The following is a 24,699-nucleotide window of genomic DNA, read 5'->3' as shown; positions in this document are numbered from 1 at the left end:
GGATTTTATCTGCAGATTAAAAACCAGTCATCTTTGATAGGGGCATGTTTCACAGACAATAACAACGCCATCTTTGATAGGGGCATATATCACATCCAATAACACGATGCCAGCGGGGCGTGTTTCACAAACAATAACAAGGCGCCATCTTTGATAGGGGCATGCTTCAAATGCTAACACAGTGCCATCTTTGATAGGGTTTGCAGCATGACTGCATTTGTTGACAACGCTATCGGTAGGTGGCGCTGTTTTGGCACATGCGCTGATGACGTCGGCGCTGGCCAGCGTTGTCAGGAATCACTGTTGCAGCATCGCCAATAACAGTCGCCATATTTGATCGGGGCATACTTCACAGACAATAACGAGGCGCCATATTTGATAGGGGCAAACAAGGAATACGTCATCTTAAAGCGACTATCAATTGCAGTTGAGGACCCCAGAATAAATAGGTTGTGGATGTCGAGGTTGTCTTTTTAAACTAGTCCATTATGGAAGGGCCGCCGAGCAGTCTGTACGGCTCTTGTCCCTTTGTGGAGGACAGTTTCAGCCGCCTCTCCTCCCAGAGCAACATCTACGGCCTAACTGCCTTCCCCAAGCCTGAGGGAGGCTGCGACTTGCTGACGGCCACCCTTAAAGGGAAGGTCATATGTTTCAGATACCAGAACCTCCGGCAGAAAATCCGGCCAGTGGCCAAGGAGGTGCAGTTCACCTACATCCCAGGTAATGTGGGCCTGCCCCAATGTCAGCTCATGCTCTGTTACCATTTGCCATTCATTGGTCCAGCCAGTCTGGCCAGCCAGTGGCCTGGAGGATCATCTAGAACTGACCAATGAGATTCCCAGCCCCTACTGACCGGTCCCTCCTCGCAGGGCCGTCACTGGATTCCCAGCTTCTCCCGGTCCCATCAATGGATTCCCAGTCCTGTTAATGGATTCCCAGCCCCTCCTGGTACCATCAATGGATTCCCAGCCCTGTTAATGGATTCCCAACCCCTCCTGGTCCCATCAATGGATTCCCAGCATCTCCCGGCCCAGTCAATGGGTTCCCAGCCCAGTCAATGGGTTCCCAGCCCTGCCAATGGATTCCCAGCCTCTCCCAGTCCCATCGCTGGATTCCCAGCATCTCCTGGCCTATCAATGTGTTTCCATCCCTGTCAATGGTTTCCCAGCAGCTCCCGGTTCCATCAATGGATTCCCAGCCCCTCCGGGTTCCATCAATGGATTCCCAGTGACTGTCTCTCCGCTCCATTAAACAGTCACTCTGGGCTGGTCAGTCACCAACACCACCCTGGAATATGATCTAGAAATTATTCCAGACATTGACCACGCTCTCTGAGAAGAGGAGTGCCTTGATGTCAGTCTTAAAATTATTGTTTCCTTGTTTGAACTAGTGGTTCCTAGTTATTGCTCCTGCAAATTAAGTTAAGTAACATTCAGGGATTTTTTAAAAATCCTCTTATAAACCTTTGTAAGACTGCCTTTCAGACCCTGACATTGGATCAGCTTTGGGGCTCTTCTATGCACAGGAGAGCTCCCATGCTCTTTAAATAGTGTCAAGGGATCTTTTAGGCCCACCTGAGTAATAGTAATAAAAGAGACACTTGCATTTATATAGCACCTTTCACGACCTCATAACATCCCAAGGAGCTTTACAGGCAATAAAATATTTTTTGAAGTGTAATTGCTGTTGTAATGTAGAAAATGCAGCAACCAATTTGTGCACAGCAAGCTCTGACTAACAGCAATGAGTTAAATGACCAGATCATCTATTTTAGGTGCTGTTTATGGGGTGAATCTTGGCCTGGAGAATTCTCCTGTTCCTCTCTGTTAAAGCACAATGTGATCTTTTACGTTCACCTGAGAGGGCAGACGGGGCCTCAGTTCAACATCTCCTCTGAAAGACTGCGCCACCAACAGTGCAGTGTGCTCTCAATTCTGGCAATGGAGAGAGAGAGAGATGAGAAAGGTTGTGATGGGGCAGAAGGTTGGAATTAAGACTGAAAGCATAGGAGTGTAAACGAGGAAGTGCTGGTTAGGTGAGACCAAGCTCGGGTTGTAAATAGATCGCTTGCAGGAGGTAAGGAAGATTGAGGGAGTCGCAGATTCTGGAGATCCTGAAAAGGGGAGGTGAGGAAGTCTTGGATTTAAACACAGTGAGGATACACCCTGTGCAAAACCTGCTCATCGGTCCAGTGAAGAGTGCAAATAGGTGAGAGCTTGATACTGTGTGGCATTGTGGAAATTCTCAGAATCTCCCTCTTCTGTTCCCTCCTTAGTTGATGCAGAGATTGTATCCATTGATGCTTTCAACAAGTCAGCCCCAAAAGGAGGTCTGGTCGTGGGAATAACCTTTATTAAGGTGAGGTCACTGCAAACTCTATTGCTGGTTCAAGTAAAAGGCACTATATAAATGCAAATCTTTCTTAAAATGTCCTTGATCCTTAAAGTGAGAGAGAGAGAAAGAGCTTGTATTTGTATAGCACCTTCCGCGGTTTTAGTACGTCCCAAAGTGGTTTACAGTCAGTGAAGAAGTGCAGTCACTGCGCCCAATTAAGTTAAATGCTGGGATCCTGGTCGAGTTCCCACACTGAGGTATCTCCTAATGTTGTGTGCTCCTTCTCAGGACTCTGGTGATAAAGCAAGTCCATTCCTCAACATCTATTGTGATTACGAGCCCGGATCAGAGTATAATTTGGACTCCATAGCGCGTGAGTAAATGGATGCGCCTGAATTATTTTGTGGTTGTTGGTTGAACACGGGCAATGTTTCTACAACAGGCCTCTGGGCCGGCGGGGCCTTGGTTTCACGTCTCATCCGAAAGACGGCACCTCTGACAGTGCAGCACTCCCTCCATACTGCATCAGCCTAGATTCTCAGTCAGAGATGAGAATGCTCCCCACTGAGCTACTGTTAATGCCTACAGGATAATAGGTTGGGCTCGGGGGTTGTGGGGAGGGGGAGGGGGAGGGGTGATGGCGTGGTGGGAAGAGATGGCAGGGGTGAGGGTCGAGGCAGAAGCACCAGCTCCCTGAGATAAAATCCCTCGACCCTGTGTCCCAGGTTAACTGTTTACTGAAATGACTTTCCTTCACAGAGGGTGGACTTTGAACTGTGTTCTCGCTGTTTTTGCAGAAAGCTGCCTCAACCTGGAGCTCCAGTTCACTCCATTCCAGCTCTATCATGTGGAGTAAGTGCTTTTCCATCCTGTCTTTTCATTTCACGGTACTTGATTTACTAGACTTTCTCCCCTCCCGTTTATTTCCCCTCAGGTTAAGAAATAAATCCAAACTAATCTGACTGCCCCACCCTCTCCTTATACCAATCCAATCATAATCTCACTTTCCCCGCGCTCTCCTTAGTCTTGTTTCAATGGTAAGGTATGCTGTAGCAAAACTAAACCTACTGCCCTGCTCTGTCGTTTCGTAAATTAATTTAAAAATAAAATCATTCTCAGAATATCTCAGTCTCGCACCAGCGTGGTTAACTCTTTAACAACCCTCTGAAGTGGCAAAAGAAATCACTCAGTTTTTTTTTTATTCGTTCGGGGGATGTGGGCGTCACTGGCTAAGCCAGCATTTTTTGCCCATCCCTAATTGCCCTTGAGAAGGTGGTGGTGAGCTGCCTTCTTGCAGTTCTTTGGGTGTAAGTACACCCACAGTGCTGTTAGGAAGGGAGTTCCAGGACTTTGACCCAGCGACAGTGAAGGAATGATGATATAGTTCCAAGTCAGGATGGTGTGTAGCTTGGAGGGGAACTTGCAGGTGGTGATGTTCCCATGCATTTGCTGCCCTTGTCCTTTTACGTGGTAGAGGTCGTGGGTTTGGATGGTGCTGTTGAAGGAGGTGTAGTGAGTTGCTGCAGTGCATCTTGTATATGGTACACACTGCTGCCAGTGTACGTTGGTGGTGGAGGGAGTGAATGTTGAAGGTGGTGGATGGGGTACCAATCAAGCGGGCTGCTTTGTCCTGGATGGTGTTGAGTTTCTTGAGTGTTGTTGGAGCTGCACCCATCCAGGCAAGTGGAGAGTATTCCATCACACTCCTGACTTGTGCCTTGTAGATGGTGGACAGACTCTGGGGAGTCAGGAGGTGAGTTACTTGCCACAGAATTCCAAACCTCTGTCTGACCTGCTCTTGTAAGCGCAGCATTTATGTGGCTAGTCCAGTTCAGTTTCTGGTCAATAGTGACCCCCACGATGTTGATAATGGAGGATTCAGCCTTACTCCAGTTTTGCTAGGGCTCCTTGATGCCATTCTCAGTCAAATGCTGCCTTCATATCAAGGGCAGTCACTCTCCCGCTGGAGTTCAGCTCTTTTGTCCATGTTTGGTCCAAGGCTGTAATGAGGTCAGGAGCTGAGTGGCCCTGACGAAACCCAAACTGAGTGCCAGTGAGCAGGTTATTGCTGAGCAAGTGCTGCTTGATAGCACAGTCGACGACACCTTCCATCACCTTGCTGCTGATCGGGAGTAGACTGATGGGACAGTAATTGGCTGGGTTGGATTTGTCCTGCTTTTTGTGCACAGGACATACCTGGGCAATTTCCCAGCTTGATGGTAATGGTAGAGTGGGGGATATCCCGGGCCATGAGGTTACAGATTGTGGTGAATACAATTCTGCTGCTGATGACCCAAAGCACCTTATGGATGCCCAGTTTTGAGTTGCTAGATCTGTTCAAAATCTATCCCAGTTAGCGCGGTGGTAGTGCCACACAACAAGATGGTAGGTACCCTCAGTGCGAAGATGGGATTTAGTCTCCAAGGACTGTGCAGTCACTCCTACCAATACTGTCATGGACTAATGCATCTGCGACAGGTAGATTGGTGAGGACGAGGTCAGGTAGGTTTTTTCCTCTTGTTGGTTCCCCCACCACCTGCCCAGTCTAGCAGCTATGTCCTTTTGGGACTTGGCCAGAAGGTCCCCATCCAGAGTAAATTTTGTGCCCTTGTTACCCTCAGTGCTTTTTCCAATTGGTGTCCAACATGGAGGAGCACAGATTCATCAGCTGATGGGGGGGGGATGGGGGTGGTGGTGGTGGAAGGTGGTAATCAGCAGGAGGTTTCCTTGCCCATGTTTGACCTGATGCCATGAGACTTCATGAAGTCCGGAGTCGATGTTGAGACTGCCAGGGCAACTCCCTCCTGACTGTATACCCCTGTGCCCCCGCCTCTGACGTACCCGGGGATGGTGATGGCAGTGTCTGGGACATTGTCTGCAAGTTATGATTCTGTGAGTATGACTATGTCAGGCTGTTGCTTGACTAGTCTGTGGGACAGCTCTCCCAATTTTTGCATAAGCCCCCAGATGTTAGGAAGGAGGACTTTGCAGGGTCGACAGGGCTAGGTTTGCCGTTGTCTTTTCCGGTGCCTAGATCGATGCTGGGTGGTCCGTCTGGTTTCATTCCTCCCCTTAGGCATTGCAGTGGTTTGATACAACTGAGTGTCTTGCTAGGCCATTTCAGAGGGCAGTTAAGAGTCAACCACATTGCTGTGGGTCTGGAGTCACATGTAGGCCAGACCAGGTAAGGACGGCAGATTTCCTTCTCTAAAGGACATTAGTGAACCAGATGGGTTTTTACAACAATTGACAATGGTTTCATAGTCACCATTAGACTAGCTTTTTAATTCCAGATTTATTAATTGAATTCGAATTCCACCTTCTGCGGTGGGTTTCAAACCCATGTCCCCAGAACATTAGCCTGGGGCTCTTGGCTACTAGTCTAGTGACATTACCCCTATGCCACCGCCTCCCCCAGTGTTGTATCAAACTGCTACAAAAGGCAGGCCTCAGCGGTTTAATAAGAAGGCTCACCACCACCTTCTCAGAGCAACAAGGGATGGGCAATAAATGTTGGCTTTGCCAGTGATGCCCACATCCTGAAAATGGGGAAAATTAATTCAGATGGATGATTAGTTCAGGCCTCTGGATTACTATTCCAGTAACATTATTATTGCATTACCTCAATTCTCCCTCAACTATAAAAATCTATCGCTCTCAGTCTCGAAAGCTCTATAATGGACCCCCAGCTTCCACAACATTTTGAGGGAAAGAATTCCTAATTTCCACTACCCACTGTGTGTCACTCCTTAATAATCTAAATCTAATTTTAAGATGGTAATATCGCTGGAATAGCAAGAGGCTTTTGTCTTCATTGCTGCACCTCTAAGTGGGACAGGCTTCACCTTTCTCTTTCTATGTTAAAGGGTTCAGGAGAGGAGGCAACTTGAGACTGTGTTCCTGCTCAGTGGCCATGACCACCAGATACATCTGTACAAAGAGGTGAGCAGCTCCCTTCACTCTCAATTTCGAATCTCCTTCAGTAATTCTGAATAACTCTATATATCTCTCTCTCTCTCTCTCACTTTCACAGAACGAAACACTGCATCAGTTTGAAGAACGGCCAACAGAATTCCTATTTCCAGAGTTAACTGACCTACCCAGCCAGTAAGAGTTTAGCATTCATCAGAGTGTTCTATTATGTATTATAGACGGTATCTGGGAGCATTTTAACTGTGTCAGCCTTGGCTCAGTGGTTAGCAGTCTCACCTCTGAGTCAAAAGATTGAGGGTTCAAGCCCCACTCCAGCAAATGATCCAGGTGGACACTCCAGTGAGGGAGTGCTGCACTGTCGGAGGTGCCACCTTTTGAATGAGATGTTAAATCGAGGCCCCATCTCAGGCATAAATATCCCTTGCCACTGTTTGAGGAAGAGCAGGGGAGATCTCCTGGCGTCCTGGACCAACATTTATTCTTCAGGCGACACCACGAACAAAAACAGGCGATCTCATTGCTGTTTGTGGGAGCTTGCTGTGTGTAAATTGGTTGCCACATTTCCTAGGTTCCAACAGTGACCACACTTCAAAAGTACTTCATTGGCTGTAAAGTGATGTCCTGAAGTCATGAAAGGTGCTATATATAAATATGAGTTCTTTCTTTATATCTGAGAGTGATATTCCATACAATATATCTGGCAATATTAGTTAATTATTTAAATCAGATGGACCATGTATAAAGGCACTAGAAATATCAATAGTATTTTAGCTGCATAGACCAGATTAATGTGATCTGAATTTTCCTTCCTGTTACTCAGTCAGCTAAAACTTCTCCAGATCTTCCGGGTTCTGTAACATTTCAGTGTTTCCTTGTGTCTGAGTTGTGGAATCTGGTGCTAACTTTTTCTCTCAGACAGTTCATGCTGTGCTTGTGGGAAGGTGTTTGGGACATGAATGCTAATGCCCTGTGTCGGATTGTTACAGTGTCCTCTGGCTTGATGTGGTCAATATCCCGGACTCCACCAGACGCCTGACCGCTTTCGGTTGTCAGAATGGATTTGTGGGAATTTCCCATGTGGATCAGAACTCTAAAGGTCAGAAATGCCACATTGCGAGTTGTAGCAAAGAAACGGGCTCCCCGTCCCTCCTTTTACCCCACCGTTGTCGGCCGTGCCTTCGACTCTTTGGGTGTCGAGCACTGGAATTTCCTCCCTAAACCTCCGTCTCTGTCTCTTGCTCCTGCTTTAAGACCCTCCACAAGAGTTGTGACTGTGACCATTTCTGGACAGCCAACATTCAAGCAGTATACTTGGGGCAGCACAGTGGCGCGGTGGTTAGCACCGCAGCCTCACAGCTCCAGCGACCCGGGTTCAATTCTGGGTACTGCCTGTGCGGAGTTTGCAAGTTCTCCCTGTGACCACGTGGGTTTTCGCCGGGTGCTCCGGTTTCCTCCCACAGCCAATGACTTGCAGGTTGATAGGTAAATTGGCCATTATAAATTGCCCCTAGTACAGGTAGGTGGTAGGAGAATTGAGGGAAGGTGAGTATGTGGTAGGGAATATGGGATTACTGTAGGATTAGTATAAATGGGTGGTTGATGGTCGGCACAGACTTGGTGGGCCGAAGGGCCTGTTTCTGTGCTGTATCTCTCTATGACTCTGTGACTATACATTTCTGTCTGATTATACTTGTGAATTGCTTTCGGACGTTTTCTGTGTTAAAGGTGCTACATAAATGCAAGATGTTGTTGAGTGTGTCTTTATTTGGTTTCTCTCATCTTGGCCAATTTATCTATCTTTTCATCTCAGTCTTTCTTTCCCTCACTCTCTCTCTCTCCCTGTCTTTGTGTATTTCTCACCCACTGTCTCTATTTTAAGCACAGCTGTTCTGCAGAGTTGGAATATACAGCAGGATGGGCCAGTTTCTACTGTCCTGCTCTTCAGGTTACCCACTGACAGCAAGAAGTGCTCTTCACCCGGGAGCTGTACAACGAGTGTTGGTGAGTGAGTAAAGAGAATGGACCTCAGTACTTAGACCAACAAAAGTGCGATGTTTAATCTACATTTATTTGTCTTAGTGGAAATCTCTCTGACTCTCTACCCCTCTCGCCTCCTTCAGTACACTCCTTAAAACCTACCTCTTTGACCAAGCTTTTGATCACCTGTCTAAATCTCCTTGCGGGGAGACGGTGGCATAGTGGTAGTGTCATTGGACTGCTTCATTGTAGCACCTTGCATTTTTTAAAGGCGCGATATTAATGTTGGAAGATTTAAAAACCCCAAAGTTGGGTCTTATACATATATTCCAGCTGTTCACTCAGCATAGAATGAATTCAAGGAAATGGTAAATATCAGAAGGACAGTACCAGCCTGGGGAGTGAAGTAGCATCTTGCACAAGGCTTTGTCCCTTGGAAATTCTGGCAGATACTTGGAAAGATGGATATTGGAATGGCAATGGCAGACAAGGCTTCTTTGAAGTGTCATTTAGATGTGACATTAAATGAGGTCCCAGTCTGCCTCTCTGGGTGGACAGGAAAGACCCCATGGCCACTGTTCTGTGGAAGAGCAGGAGAGTTTTCCCCGATGATCTGGCCAGTAATTATCCTTGAACCAGCCTCCCTAAAACAGTTATCTGATCATTATCACATTGATGTTTGTGGGAGCTTGCTGTGCACAAATTGGGGCTGCTGGGTTTCGTGCATTACAAAGACAACTACACTTCAAAAGTGCTCCATTGGCTGAAAAGCAGTTTCGGACATCTTGAGGTTGTGAAAGGCGCTATAGAAATTCAAGTGTTTTTTTTTGTTGCATTTGTTCACTTTTAGCGTCTGGTGCCTGCAGCACCATCTCCAGTGGTTCAGGCCCCATTCTCTTCTGGTCAGATTGTCTGAGATTTGGTGTTTTGTTGGAAATGAGGCCACTTTCAAGAGTAAACCCTTCAAAAGCCGTCAAGCTTGCATTGTTTGTGTATAATTCTCTCTATTTGGTGCAGGTTCTGACACAGGTGAAGGCGGTGCCTCTTTGGAGGATTATAACCTGTTGGTGACCTCCACAATCGAGCTCTCTGTTGTTTACAGGTTAGTTGTTCAGTCTTGGTTGATAGAAAAGGAAGGGCATGAAAAGGTCACTGGGGTCGTTGGTGCCCACCCTTCTCCCTGCTGCCATGGGCACCTCTCCCGCCTATCGCCAGTGCTCTTGAATCCCAGGGGAGTCCAACATATCAAGACCAACATCATTGTCAAATTTCTGGGAAATTCCTCCCTTAACTCCCAAAGGAAAGCTGCTAATGGCGCATAATTGGACGTTTTCCATGAACCCGCGCATTCACCCCTCCCCCTCCACTCCCCAATATGCCCCGATATCTTCAGGGATACTGGAGACCGTTGCCATCCAGGACATTCACAAAGCGCTTTGGGACCAACGTACCCTCTCATCTTTTTTTGGCGTGCGGTTTGTTTAAGTGCATGGCCTTTTAAGAAATTTTTGCGAGGCTGCACATGCACGGTAATTTGAAGGGGCCGTTTTAGGTGGCTGTGCTACATAGGGGGAACATTGCTTGGGATGTGTTACCACGTTAAAGGCACCATATAAATGCATGTTGCTGTTGCCACCTGGACGTTAGGTGAGGGGCTCCCTGGTAGTCATGCAGGGTGGGTGCACTCGGAGACTGGGAACAACAACAACAACAACTTGCATTGATATAGCGCCTTCAGTGTGGTAAAACGTCCCAAGGTGGTTCACTGGAGCATAAATCAGACAGAAATTGACATAGAGCCACATAAAGAGATTTTGGAATAGACTTGGGCAGGGTGGTAGGTTTAAGAAGCATCTTAAAGGGGGAGAGAGAGGCAGAGAGGTTTAGGGAGGGAATTCTAGAGCTTAGGGGCCAGTCATGGCTGCCAGTGGTGGAGCGATTAAAACTGGGGAGAGGCCAGAATTGGAGGAGCGCAGAGGGCGGTAAGGCTGTAAGAGATCACAGAGATAGGGAGGGGCAAGACTGTGGAGGGATTTGAAAACAATGAGAATTCTAAATGTGGGATGTTGCTAGACCTGGAACCAATGTACGTCAGCGAACCTAGGCAGGGTTGTGGGCGAATGGCACGGTGCAAGTAAGGACATGGGCAGCAGAGTGTTGGATGAGCTGAAGTTCAGGGTACGGGATGGTGAGTAGCGCCCGTGGGACCAGAGTGGCGGGGTCTGGTCCTGCTTCAGCAGACTCTCCCGCCTTTAAAGAGCCATTGTGCTGACTTCCCTTTCTTTCTGATTGCAGGGACGTGCTGAAGAATGGCCTCAATGACCAGGCCATTCTGCCAGAGAGTGATCAGTATGACAGTGTCCTCTGTACACTGGTAACTGATGTAGATTTCGATGGAGTAAAGGAAGTTCTCCTTGGCACCTACGGGCAGGTAATGAACAAAATGCCCTGCCCTGCCCGCCAATTCCGGCCTCTTGTGCATCCCTGCTTTCCACTGTCTCACCATTGGTGGCCGTACCTTCAGCTGCCTGGGCCCTAAGCTCTGGAATTCCCTCCCTAAACCTCTCCGTCTCTCATTCCTCATTTAAGACACTCCTTAAAACCTACCTTCTTGACCAAGCTTTTTGCTCACCTGGCCTAATGTCTCATAATGTGACTTGGTGTTGAATTTTATTTGACACTCCTGTGAAGCGGCATGGGGCTTTTACTAGGTTAAAGGCGCTATATAAATGCACATTGCCACTTAGACTTGGCTCATACTTAAGGCGAATAATGGCACTTGTTATGTGAAAGAATGAGGTGTACTGGTAATGGACATATTGTCTACACAGTAGGGCAAATGGACGAAGCTGGATTTGGAAGCAAATATTTTAAACATCACCTCATCCATCACAGGGTTTGTCCAGATACGATTGTCAACTTGTTCAGATATATTAGTGATCTCAATGCATTACTTTACACACACAAATCTCCCTGGCTTTCAGCTGCTGCACCTGATGTGATCTCAGCCTCGGGTTTCCTGTTGAAGGCGATACAGAGAGTCAGCACCCACCAGACCAGCAAAGTCTACTGGTTGCCAACTCTCCAGGATTAGCCTGGAATCACCAGGAATTGAAAATTAATTTCCAGGGCACCGCTTCGAGCAAAACCCAGGAGAAAAATTATCAGAACATGAAAGAAATGTCTTTTCTTTCCATTTTCCTTGAACATTTCTCTTTATTTACGAATATATTGGAGATGTAGGGGTTAGAGAAAGGCTGTTTTGACTGACAGTTGCGAATTATCCAATTCGGAAATGAAGCGACTGTTTGCTTCCCGATTGGCTGGGCAATGCGGGGTGCTGAAAAGATGGACGTGTCAGGTAACCAATGGCAGGGCTGCAGGGGCGTGGCAGTTGAAGGTCATAGGTCATATATTGAAACCTCTAGGAAAATGTCCAACCAGAGTTGGCGACCCCACAAGGTCTGATTTTTTTTTTGAGCTATTTTCTTTCCCTTGGCAGGAGTTGCTGTGCTACAAATCCTGTGCCAGTGGGGCCCCAGACCCAGAGGCTGTGGAATCGGGACTTGCCCCCCGACTCCGAGGGGAATTCCGGCTCCTGTGGAAAAGAAGTTTCCAGAGCCCCCTGCTGTCCATGGCCTACGTCGACCTGACCTGTGACGGTCTCTGTGAGCTCGCTGTCGAGTCCCTAAAGGGGCTGCACATTTTACAGGTAATCCATGGGCTTTTCCCTGCTTCCGGGTGGCTGCTGTCATCTTGGAAGGCCACCGGCTCCCATTGTGTCTCTTTCTCTGCCCAAGTGCTCTCCTGAACTCGTCCAAGAGAGCTAGCACGGGCTCAGAAATGATGGGCCGAAAGGCCGCCTTCAGGGCTCAGATTCTATATTCTTTTAATTACATTTGCACTGGAAGTGAGAGAGACCTGGAGAGTTGAAGAAGTTTGTTTGGTCTGCAAGCGATAGAAGGGTGGGTGGGGTCAGTCGGATAAGGAAAGGGACAAATGACTTGCTGGTTGGGAAAGACTATTTACGCTGGTTTGGGAGCCAGGGACAAGGAGCTAAAGTTGTTACTGGGAGTAAGGAAGGAGTTCAGAAGAAAATACTTTACACGAGGGTGTTGGAGCATGGAATTCGCTGCCATGTGAGGCAGAGATAGTTGAACTTTTTGAGAGAAAATTGGATAAATGTTTGAAGCTAAGATACAGAGCTATTGGAGAGGCAGCGGGCGAGTAGGATTAGTTTTGAATTGCTCAAGCAAAGAGCTATACCCGGCCTGACGAGCTAATGGTTTGTGCTGTAAACTTCTGAGATTCTTAGCAGTTGGATGGTGGACCACGGGCACCAGGATATATGAGAGAGATGGACATCAAGTCTTCAATTGACTTTCTCATCCTTGACTGCCATTGGTGGTCATTAAATGGGAAACGCTTGGAGCAGGAGGAGGCCATTCAGCCCCTCGAGCCTGTGCCATGATTCAATTAGACTGTGGCTGATCTGGATCCTAACTCCTGTTAATACCCTTAACAAAAAGACGTCAATCTCCGTTTTAACACTTTCCACTTGACTCCCAGCCTCAACTTTTTGGAGGGGAGGGTTCTGGATTTCCACTTCCATGGGTGAGAAAAAGTGCTTCGTGACATGAATGAATGGTCCAACTCTAATGTTAGCCCCCTTGTTCTGGACTCTCCCCACCAGAGGAAATAGTTTATCTCTATCTACGCTATCGACATCTTTAACCATCTTACGCAGTTTGATTAGATAACCCTTAATCTTCTATACTCTAGGGAATACAAGCCTAGTTTGTGCTAGTTAGAGTTGGGATACGGATCAGCTGTGATCTAATTGAATAGTGGAACAGGCTCGAGGGGCTGAATGACCTCCTCCTGTCCCATTGCACCTGTCCTTATAATTTACCCCTTTTGTAGCCCCATTCTTTAAACTTTCCCCTTGGAAGACAAACTGCAAAATGAACGCCAATGATATTCTTTAAAAGGAAAATTTAAAAATTGCCTCTTCCTGTTGTGTGTTGCAGCATAGTTTAACCCAGACAGCCAGCCTGGTCTTGCAGAGGCTTCACTCTAGAGTGCCAGCTTTGGAGAAGAATTTGTCACAGAGCCAGGCCCTTGCTGAGCCCGAGGCCGAAATGCAGGCGACGAATGCGCCAGAGAGTTTTGCGGAGACCGATCGGGAGCTGGCAGCTGAATGTAACGGCTGAAGTCAAACTTGCTGAGCTTTGTTGGTAATTTATTTTGCCCTCGTTCTACCCTTGGATTTGTCTCCCGTTTTCCCCACAGGACAGGACGCGCTTGACCATTCTTCGAAATGAAAGCTGCGTTTTTAAACCGCTAGGCATCAAGAGGAGCTTTGAAGCGATAATAAACCCCTTGTGTTGGGAGGAGCTTAGCAGGAAAAAGGGGGGAAAATTAAACTCTATAACAGCCCACCCCACACCAAAGTGCAGTCTTTACCCCTGTTAAAAACTACCAAGATACTGAGTGGCTGAAGATGGGAGGCGAGGAATTGTGGAAGAGATTTACACTGAGGTCTTGAAGTTGATAAGTGGAAAATGATTTCTAATCTTCCGTCTTGTGTTTCAACAGACAATGAGTTGTTTTATCTGGAAAGGTCATGGAACATGAAGCTGTGTCCCACAGGTGAACAGTGCCTCAAGGCAGCATTGAAATATACATATCCCTCTTTTCTTTTTCCCCTCCTTCATCTTTCTGAATGAAGATGCTGAATGGGATGAATGGTTCCTCCGCAGTGTTGGGTCTGTAACCACTGTACCCTCGGGAGTTGCTTGAGGTTGTGGGTTCAACTCCCATTCCAGAGACTTGAGTGCATAATCTAGGCCAACGCTCTCAGTGCCGTACTGAGGGAGTGCTGCACTGTTGGAGGCGCTATCTTTCGGATGAGATGGCAAACTGAGGCCCCGTCTTCCCTCTCAGGTGAACGTAAAAGATCCCATGGTCACTATTTTGAAAAAGAGCAGGGAGTTCTCCCTGGTGTCGTGGCCAATATTTATCCTTCAATGAACATCACTGAAAACAGATTATCTGGTCATTATCACATTGCTGTTGGTGGGAGCTTGCTGTGCGCAAATTGACTGCTGCTTTTCCTACACTATAGCAGTGACTACGTTTCAAAAGAAGTATTTAATTGACTGTAAAGCACTTTGGGATGTCCTGAAGTCACGAAAGGCACTATATAAATGAAGTCTTTCCTTTTAGAAATAACATTTAGTCTGTTGTTAACTTGCTATCTAATATGTATTGTTTAATAAATAATTAATCCTGACTCTCTCTCGATTATTTTGCTTCATTCATCAACATAAAACATACGATTCAGAATTTGCCACAAATGCTACTTCTTTACCCTGGGATTTAAAATGCACTCAGTTTATGGAGTTTTATTTCTGAAATTTGTGTTTGGGACTGGGTGAGGGGCTGTTGAGCGCTTATAATTCCTGGGTCCGCAGTCAACAGAAACCAGGGAGCTGTGGAATAACAACGTACTTCAATAGAATGCTTTATAACCAGAGCTGTGCCCCATTTTTCTAGCAGCAGATGGCGCAGTTGTTCACTGTAATGGACTTTTGGCAAAGGGCCACTGTTCTTATCGAACAGGAGGAGGCCATTCAGCCCCACGAGCCTGTTCTGCCATTCAGTTAGACCATGGCTGCTCTACCTCTTAACTCCATCCACCTGCCTTGGTTCCGTAATCCTTAATACGCTCAAATCTCATATCCCAGTATGAAACTCCACCTAGAATTGAGTGGCATTAACTCCAGGCACTATTACATCTTTGCTTCTGGGTTTGCTAGCTTTTTTGGTCCAAAAGTGTTTTTTTTTAAGGGGGAAGGGAAGAAGTAAGTCATCCTTCTGTCGGACTGTAAATGGACGCACAAGTGATGCAAATGATGTCGTGTGTTTTTCAACAAATGATGCTCCTGACAAATGGCGCTGCCCTTTTAGCTATGTTCACTCAGCCACGTAATCCAGCATCCTCTCCCCTCCCAAGCTATGTTGTCCCAGGAAAAATGGATTTTGACCTTTTAAAAATGGAAAATCCCAGATCATCTTAACTGAATTTTTAGCTTCTTTCTTAACAAAAAAAAACCTTGGCATTTATATAGCACCTTTCCTGACCTCAGGACTTTATGGCCAATGAAGTATTTTTGAAGTGTAGACACCTTTGCAATGTCAGAAGCATGGTAGCCAGTTTACACACAGTAAGCTCCCACAAACAGCAATGTGATAACAACCAGATAATTTGTTTTTGTGCTGTTGATTGAGGGATAAATATTGACCAGGAGGTCTGAGGTGATGCATTTTCAGAGGACTAACAAGGCAAGGGAATATACAATGGATAATAGGACCGTAGGCAGTACAGAGGGTCAGAAGGACCTTGGTGTACTTGTCCATAGATCACTGAAGGCATAGGTAGATAAGGTGGTTAGGAAGGCATATGGGATACTTGCCTTTATTAGCCAAGGCATAGAATATAAGAGCAGGGACTTTATGATGGAGCTGTATAAAATGCTAGTTAGATCACAGCTGGAGTACTGTGTACTGTTCTGGGCACCACACTATAAGGAAGGATGTGATTGCACTGGAGAGGAGATTCACCAGGATGTTGCCTGGGCTGGAGCATTTCAGCAATGAAGAGAGACTGAATAGGCTAGGGTTATTTTCCTTTGAGCAGGAAGGCTGAAGGGGGACCTGATTGAGGTTATACAAAATTATGAGGGGCATAGATAGGAAGAAACGTTTTCCCTTAGCGGAGGTGTCAATAACCAGGGGGCATAGATTTAAGGTATGGGGCAGGAGGTTTAGAGGGGATTTGAGGAAAAAAATTTTCACCCAGAGGGTGGTTGGAATCTGGAACACACTGCCTGAAGGGGTGGTAGAGGCAGGAACCCTCACAATATTTAAGAAGAATTTAGATGAGCACTTGAAACGCCATAACATACAAAGCTATGGGCCAAGTGCTGGAAAATGTGATTAGAATAGATAGATGCTAAATGGCCGGCATAGACATGATGGGCCAAAGGGCCTGTTCCTGTGCTGTAGAACTCTATGACTATGAGGACACCAGGAAGAACTCCCCTGCTCTTAGAAATAGTGGCCGTGGGATCCTTAACACCCATCCAAGAGGGCAGACGGGACCTCGGTTTAACGTCTCATCCGAAAGATGGCACCTCTGACAGTGTAGGTCTCCCTCAGTACTGGCCCTGGGTTGTGTTGGGCTCTGGGTCGTACGATGCAAAGTGTCTCCGATCTGGAGAGAGAGAGAGAGGGCGATATAGCTTTGCCTTGTAACATGTGGGCTGCCTGGCCTCGGAGAGCAGCTGCTAGCCCTCCCAGTTTGAAGAGGAAGTGATGTGTGCGGTCAGGGTGGGGGAGGAAGAGGGAGCAGATGGGGAAAGAGTGTTAACTGTGAGCATTGCAATTCGGAGAAGCTGAGGCGAACTTACTCAAAATTGTGCTTTTTATATTTTTAAAACGTCATCGTACATGACAGCGGAATGACAAATAGTAAAGGCAAAATATAATTTATATATTGAGCAATAATGTAGGCGATTTAGAACAACGAGTATTACTGTTTGCTGTTAAATCTTGCGTATACTCCATTTTCTCTCGTCCACCCACCCTACCCACCCCGGCAGCTCTAAGAGGCTCTTCTTGGGGGAGGGGGGGGGCTGCCTTTTGGGCCTGCTGATAACTTCCCCAAGTGCTTATCCTATTCTGTCGAGACAGTCAGTGGGTATCAGCAGGCTATTTGACTGACAGGGGCATCACAGCTAGTTCTGATTCTGTCCTCACCCTTTCACTTTGCAGCTGGAACTTCTAGACGTCGATCAGGTGCTGAAACCATAACTGGTTTCTCCACTCACCCCAGCACCGTGTTTCCCAACACCCCCTCCAACAGGGGCACTGAGTCCATTGTGACAAAGCATAGACCCACTCCCGATGTTTAAGAACACAGGGACAATGGAGAGTGGATGGTAGCAATCGTCTGAGATCAATGACCTTCCTTCAATCATAAGGTCAGAAGTGGGGATGTTCGCTGATGATTGCACAATGTTCAGCACCATTTGCGACTCCTCAGATACTGAAGCAGTCCGTGTAGAAATGCAGCAAGACCTGGACAATATCCAGGCTTGGGCTTATAAGTGGCAAGAAACATTCGCGCCACACAAGTGCCAGGCAATGACCATCTCCAACAAGACAGAATCTAACCATCTCCCCTTGACATTCAACAGCATTACCATCGCTGAATCCCCCACTATCAACATCCTAGGGGCTACCATTGACCAGAAACTGAACTGGAGTAGCCATATAAATACCGTGGCTACAAGAGCAGGTCAGAGGCTAGGAATCCTGAGGCGAGTAACTCACTTCCTGACTCCCCAAAGCCTGTCCACCATCTACAAGGCACAAGTCAGGAGTGTGATGGAATACTCTCCACTTGCCTGGATGGGTGCAGCTCCAACAACACTCAAGAAGCTCAACACCATCCAGAACAAAGCAGCCCGCTTGATTGGCACCCCATCTACAAACATTCACTCCCTCCACCACCGACCGACAGTGGCAACAGTGTGTACCAACAAAATTGAATGCCAAGCCACTTAATTGGGCTTTGGAGAGGAAAGGGAAGTCGGAGGTGAGGTCGCTTGCAAGGATGGAAGATTCAAGGATTGGATTTTTGAGAAGTGAGGAGATGACGGCAGATTTGAAGGAGAGAGAAGGACAGTCCGTAAGGAGAAAGAAACATTAACCATATCAGCTAACATGACAGCGAGGGAGGGAAGTTAGGTGGTTAGTAGTTTAGTGGGAATAGGGTCGAGGGAGCAGGAGGTGGGTCTCGTGTGCAAGATGAGGGGAAAATAAGAGAGAAACTACAGAAAGATGTGAGTTCAGGGTAGGGCAGCGGGAGCGTTAGAGGATGTTTGGCTGGTGGGCTAGGGGAATGGAGGGAAGCGGCAGAGGGGGCTGATCAGAGTCTCAATCTAACTGACAAATCCATAAGCTCCTCACGCTTACTGTTGGAGGTGAGGGTGGAGGAGACGAGACAGGGGAGAAGGGTTTAAAGACCATACGTAGTAGAGAAAAGAAATCGGCGGTTATCTTTGCATTCCAGGATGGTCCTGGAATAGTGAGCAGTTTTGGCAGATGAGAGCAGGACCCAATAGTGTTTTTAAGTGGCCCAAGCAGATCTGACAGCAAGAGGCTAAACCAGTTGTCTGCTGTATCTGTTCCAGTCTGCATCCCTTGGACTTAACGGGAGCAGAGATGAGGGTCGTGCCAGGGTGAGAGAGTAATGTCTTTAACGGGGATTAGGGAATCAAAGGTGGAGATGAGTGTGTGGTTGAGCCGATCGGTAGCTGCAGAAATGTCTAAGTGAATGGAGAGCCATAGGCTAGACAGTTGGGATTCTGGAAGGTGCAATTGTAAGTGAGTTGGGAGAGAGTTTTGGCCAGAGATGGACCTAGAAGGAGGTAGGATTGGAAAGTGGAAGAGGGATGTAGATGGAGAGTGACGTAAGGAAATGATCAGAAACCTGTGATTACCACAATGGGAGTAGCAAGACCAGATTAGTTGGCAAGATCAAATATACTTATTTATATATCTTTATTTAAGAACGTAAGAACATAACATGACGGTATATAAATTGGTACTTTTATTTCAATTTACAATTTAATCACATATTTCCATGTTTTTATAAGGCACAGAAGTGATTTAAGATACATTAGAACTTTTTTTTAGAAGAAATTAATTTGTTCTGTAGGCAGCTGTGGAACGAAGATAATCACTCATGCACACTCCAACATGGAGGAGCAGTGAAGGACCCTTCACTCCAGCCGTTAGGGAGTGTCTCTGCTTAACATGGGCGAGCAGAATCTTCCAAATTTGCTGTCCCTCAGAGAATAATGGGAACAAAATATTTCTCCTAAAGAAGCAAAATAAATTAAGATTGGACAGGATTTCATGGCCGCAGGGATGTTCTTGCTGGTATTGCAGATATGAAGCCGGGTTCTGTTTACCCAGTAAACCCCCCCCCCCTGCCACCAGGCTCACTGACTGACGTTGGCTACTGGTTCAGCAATGCCTTAATTTTAAAATTCTCATCCTTGTTTTCAAATCCCTCCATGGCCTCACCCCTCCCTATCTGTTTCCCCTTGTGGGAGAATCTCGAACTAGGGGTCAATATTTAAAATAAGGGGTTGCCCATTTAAGGCAGAGATGAGGAGAATTTTTTTCTCTCAGAAGGTCATGAGTCTTTGGAATTCTCTTCCTCAAAAGGCAGTGCAAGCAGAATCTTTGAATATTTTTTAAGGCAGAGGTAGATAGATTCTTGATAAGCAAGGGGGTGGAAGGTTATCAGGGATAGGTGGAAATGTGGAGTAATCAGTTCAGCCATGAACTTTATTGAATGGTGGAGGAGGCTTGAGGGACCGAGTGGCCTACTCCTGCTCCTAATTCATATGTTCGTATCTTTGTAATCTCCTCCAGCCCCACAACCCTCCACGATCTCTGCACTCCTCCAATTCTGACCTCTTTAACATCTCCAAATGTAATCGCTCCACCACTGGTGGCCGTGCCTTCAGCTGCCTGGGCCCTAAGCTCTGGAATTCCCTCTCCGACTCCGAGAGGTTTACCTCTCCGACTCTCTCTTTAGGACTCTCTAGCTTTAAAACCTGCCTTTTCGACCAAGTGTTTGATCAACTGGCCTAATATCTCTTGATGTGGCTCGGAGTCACATTTTGCTTTATAACGCTCCTGTGAAGCACCATGGGATGTTTAATTACGGCATGATCTTTCAACCTCACTTAACAGTAGCACTTGTCAGACAAATATAATCTAGTCGGTTGTGGACCATTATCCGAAAATGATTACCTTAAACCTCTGAATTATTTTAAAAGAAACAACTGGTTCATTAATATCCTTCTGAGGAAGGGAACCTCCCACCTACCCAGTCTGGTCTGGTTCCACAAAATATAACTGGCTATTTGAAATGATCTGACCACGTAGCCACAAGACAGTCACCCTGAAGGACAGGGACCATTAACCATTAACTGGAGGATGAACAGTTAATGTTGGCCTTGCCAGCGACGCCCACTTTTTAGAAACGATGTTGGATTTGCACAAGACATTGCTTGGCCGGGGTTGGAGTATTATGTGCTACTCTGGGCATTTTGTTATGGGAAGGATATTGGAGCCAATGGAATGGGGACAAGGAAGATTCATGGGGGGTGATATCAGAAATGAGAGGTAATGATGTTGTTAAGACCTGAAAAATTGGTCCTCTTTACACTGGAACAGAGAAGGTCCAGGATCTAGTAGAGGTTATCAAAATTCTGAAAGGTTTTTTGAATAGGTGAATAAGGAACAGTTGTTTCCACCAGCTGCTGAATCAGTAAAGAAGGGGCACAGACTGAACGTTACCAAACTAAGAATGAGGGAGAAGGAAGAAGAAGATTCCTTTTCCGCTCGTAGACGGTTTTTACATCATGGAATGCTTTACTGAGACTGGGATATATTTCATATCTGAGACAAATCAGCTACATGAATGACGGGACAGGCCTGAGGGGCTGAATGGCGTTCTTCTTTTCCTATGTGCCGTTGGTCCTGCCCAGAAACAGGATACCACAGTTTAAGAGCTCTACCATCTGGTACTAGGTGACCCCGGCCTCGGTATTTCTTAGATTTCAAAGCGAAGCAGCCCGTGCAAATCCCTCGGATTCAGTCCCAAGGCAACTTATCATGAAGCAGCCGATTGTTCCTCCGATGAAGACTGGGGGGGTTCATTTCTGTCCTTGGGTCCGTACACGAAATAAAATGTCAGCTCCCCTTTCTGCTGCAGCTCTTCCTTAACTTTCTGAGGGCAGGAATCTTCCTCCAGCAGCTGGTAAGAGTCACCGCTCACCGTGAAGAGGCCGTAATTCTCCGGGTCCGGCACTTCGAACTTCTCAGCGCACGCCTTCCGCACTTCCGTCACACTCGTGTGAGCAGGAGCTAAGATGGTGACCTGGTTATCACAGGGCTCCCGTAAAGAAATGTAGAGCAAATCCTTTAGGACAAGGGGAGAAAATTGAGAAAGAGTCAGAGCTGCCCTTTGTAGGGTGACATTTTCATACCGCAAATGGTTAGGGTCCCCACTCACTAACGTTGGATCTGTCAAGAGAGAGACTCAAGTTTGGGCACTGCATCTCAGGATAGATTTCACAGATTCACCACAATGTGTGCGTGTCCAATTCTTTTTGCCTCTGGACCTGTTTAGGGGTACACTGCGGAAACCTGGAGCTACATATCGAGCTGTTCCCCTTAATCTCTGTGGATTTCAAGTGACTGATATTAACGTTTTTGGTGTTCTGATTTAGGATTCATCCCCCAATTAGGGGACAGTGCTAAGAACATCTCTTTTCAAAACTCCAGGCCCACAAAACTCAGTGGATAAGAAGTCTAGAACTGAGCAGCTCAAGCATCATGAGGTGAATCGGCCAACGTTTGAACCCCTTGATGAGCCCTGAGTTGGACACTACTGGCCAACTGGACAGCGCTCAAGCCCTTCTCCCAGTTCCTTTATTCAACAGTCAGAGATACTAAGACAGTGTTGTAAGCACAGTCCCTGTACTACAAAGTTCTGATGAAGGGTCACAGACATGAAACGTTAACTCTGTTTCTCTCGGCACAGATGCTGCCAGACCTGTTCAGTATTTCCGGCACTTTCTGTTCTCAATCTATTTTACACCTTCTCCCGGGTCTCTACATATCCTTTTTATAATAGGGAGACGATCACTTAAGCCAGGGAGGGAATTCCAGAGTTAGGACCCCTGAGATGGCTGAGGACAGGGTCACCAATGGTGGAGTGTTGAAAATTGTCGAGAGGCCAGAATTGGAGGAGTGGATGGTTTCTGGAGGGTTTGTAGCCCTGGAGGAGGTTACAGAGATAGGGAAGGAGTGAGAACCACAGAGGTGTTTGAACACAAAGGATAAAACTTTTAAAATCAAGGTGTCGCTGGACTGGGAGCCAATGTAGGTTGGCAAGCACGGGGGGGAATGGGTTACCAGTAATTGTACTCCAGGGCAGTATATTGTACGTGAAACCCCACACCTCTGTTACCAATACCAGCCCTGCCAGTGATACCAACCTGTGCTGAGCGCCTTTTTGACTGGGTGTGATGTACTGTTCTCCTCCTTCTCCACTGCCGAATCGATGTCTTGGCCTCATCACTCATCTTTCGGGTTAGCTGCCTGGGCTGGAAGTTGCTGATGTGGTAGAGTGCACCAAACATTGTTGTTAAATAATATCCACCTGGATAAAGTGAAAACAACAATACAAGATGTTTAAGAACAAAAAGAGATTCAGTTCATCCTGCTTAAATGGTTGTTTTTCAGACTGGAGGATGGTAGACAGTGGTGTTCCCTAAGGGTCAGTGCTGGAACCACTGCTTTTTTTTGCTATATATAAATGACTTAGATCTTGCAATACAGAGTAGAATTTCAAAATTTGCCAATGATACTGAATTTGGAGGAGTGGCAAACAGGGAGGATAATACAAACCGCCTGCAACATGACATAGGCTAGCAGAATGTACAGACAAGAGGCAGATGAAATTTAATATAGACATGTGCGAGGCGATGTATTTTGGTGGAAGGAATAGGGAGAGGCAATATATACTTAATGGCACAGTTCTAAAGAGTGCAGGGACAGAGGGACCTCGGGGTGCATGTGCATCGATCTTTGAAGGTGGCAGGACCTATTGAGAGAGTGGGTAGCAAAGCATATGGGATCTTGGGCTTCACAAATAGAGGCATTGAGTACAAAGGCAGGGAAGTTATGCTGAACCTTTATAAAGCTCTGTTTAGGTCCCAGCCAGAGTATTGCGCCCAGTTCTGGTCACCACACTTTCGGAAAAATGTGAGGGTTCTTGGGAGGGTGCAGAGGAGATTTAGCAGAATGGTTCCAGGGATGGGGGATTTTAGTTACAAGTTTAGGTTGTTTTCCCTGGAGCAAAGGAGACTGAGGGGAGATTTGATAGAGGTGTACAAGATTATGACAGGCTTCGATAAGTTAGACAAGGAAAAACTGTTCACATTAACTGATAGTACAAGGTCTAGGGGACACAGATTGGAGGTATTGGGAAAGAGATGCAGGGGGAATGTGAGGAAGGTACCATAGACACTGAGAGATTGTTTCTGCTGGTCGGGGAATCTAAAACACGGGGCACACTCTCAGGATAAGGGGTTGATCATTTAGGACTGAGATAAATAGGACTTCGGAATTCTCTACCCCAGAGGGTTGTGGATACTCCATCGTTGAATATATTTAAGGCTGGGATAGACAGATTTTTGGTGTCTCAGGGAATCAAGGGATATGGTGAGCAGGTGGGAAAGTGGAATTTTATTTTATTTTTTTTTATTTAGAGATACAGCACTGAAACAGGCCCTTCAGCCCACCGAGTCTGTGCCGACCAACAACCACCCATTTATACTAACCCTACGGTAATCCCATATTCCCCACCACCTGCCTACACTAGGGGCAATTTACAATGGCCAATTTACCTATCACCTGCAAGTCTTTTGGATGTGGCAGGAAACCGGAGCACCCGGCGAAAACCCACGCAGACACAGGGAGAACTTGCAAACTCCGCACAGGCAGTACCCAGAATCGAACCCGGGTCCCTGGAACTGTGAGGCTGCGGTGCTAACCACTGTGCCGCCCAATTGAAGCCTAAGATCAGTCATGATTTTATTGAATGGCGGAGCAGGCTCGAAGGGCCACATGGTTTACTCCTGCTCCTACTTCTTGTGTTCTTGTAAGAACTTTTTTACGCAGTGAGTGGCAATGGCCTGGAACTCGCTGCCCACAAGGGTGGTGGAATTAGAGACAAACGGTGATTTCAAAAGAAAATTGGATGGGCACTTGAAGGAAATAAATTTGCAGGGCCACAAGGATCAAGTGGGGGGGAGTGGGGGGACTGACTGGATTGCTCTGCAGAGAGCTGCTGTGGACTCGATGGGCCAAGTGGCCTCCTTCTATTCGGTAAATGACTCCATGACTCTAAATTCAGTAGCATTTGAACCCATCCCTGAGCTTTATGTTAGACTATTCCACTAGCAAGGCCTTATACTAGGCCTTACCCTTCTCAAACTCAAGGCCTAAATCAAGCCTTAACTAAGGCTTGCTCTATCTAATTCTAGGTTTGAATCAAGTCTTAATTTAGCCCTTAACAAAATTACATAGAATTTACAGCACAGGAACAGGCCATTCGGCCCAACTGATCTGTGCTGATGTTTAGACTGCCAACAAGCCAAATTCAAGGCCTTAACTAAAGATCCTGTAATTCTAGCTTGAAGCCCAAAGTTTAAACTAGGCCAAAAACTTCCCCTAATTCTACATTTAAACCCAAGTATATCTTATTGATTAAACATCAGAGCGCAATCCATAAAT

General features: G+C 46.6%; 2 protein-coding genes across 4 annotated transcripts in view; one reads left to right on the top strand and one right to left on the bottom strand.

Moving 5' to 3' along the window:
- Positions 1–403: 403 nt before the first annotated feature.
- Positions 404–24,699, top strand: part of kptn (kaptin (actin binding protein)) — a 33,558-nt gene continuing 9,262 nt past the window's right edge. Inside the window, exons 1-13 of one of the 3 annotated variants that reach the window (XM_068018929.1) lie at positions 404–720; positions 2,276–2,358; positions 2,623–2,707; positions 3,132–3,186; positions 6,201–6,276; positions 6,368–6,441; positions 7,254–7,363; positions 8,152–8,268; positions 9,262–9,346; positions 10,540–10,675; positions 11,747–11,956; positions 13,275–13,481; positions 13,843–14,539. In XM_068018929.1, coding sequence (XP_067875030.1) covers positions 489–720; positions 2,276–2,358; positions 2,623–2,707; positions 3,132–3,186; positions 6,201–6,276; positions 6,368–6,441; positions 7,254–7,363; positions 8,152–8,268; positions 9,262–9,346; positions 10,540–10,675; positions 11,747–11,956; positions 13,275–13,457 — 1,446 coding nt within the window. In that variant the 5' untranslated portion in view covers positions 404–488 and the 3' untranslated portion in view covers positions 13,458–13,481; positions 13,843–14,539. Of the gene's footprint in view, positions 721–2,275; positions 2,359–2,622; positions 2,708–3,131; positions 3,187–6,200; positions 6,277–6,367; positions 6,442–7,253; positions 7,364–8,151; positions 8,269–9,261; positions 9,347–10,539; positions 10,676–11,746; positions 11,957–13,274; positions 13,482–13,842; positions 14,540–24,699 lie in introns of those variants that run through there. The other 2 variants (XM_068018930.1, XM_068018931.1) reach the window with 2 other exon arrangements.
- The window catches only part of LOC137353020 (ras and Rab interactor 2-like), a 32,284-nt gene continuing 26,449 nt past the window's right edge, over positions 18,865–24,699 (bottom strand). The window contains exons 10-11 of the mRNA XM_068018928.1: positions 22,398–22,561; positions 18,865–21,316 (exon numbers count right to left, since the gene is read on the bottom strand). Coding sequence (XP_067875029.1) covers positions 21,008–21,316; positions 22,398–22,561 — 473 coding nt within the window. The 3' untranslated portion in view covers positions 18,865–21,007. The remainder of the gene's footprint in view (positions 21,317–22,397; positions 22,562–24,699) is intronic.

This window comes from Heterodontus francisci, chromosome 40 (assembly GCF_036365525.1).
Source record: "Heterodontus francisci isolate sHetFra1 chromosome 40, sHetFra1.hap1, whole genome shotgun sequence".
Classification (NCBI taxonomy): Eukaryota; Metazoa; Chordata; class Chondrichthyes; order Heterodontiformes; family Heterodontidae; genus Heterodontus; species Heterodontus francisci.
Note: the sequence above shows the minus strand (reverse complement) of the source record. Positions and strands in the feature narration are given on the sequence as shown.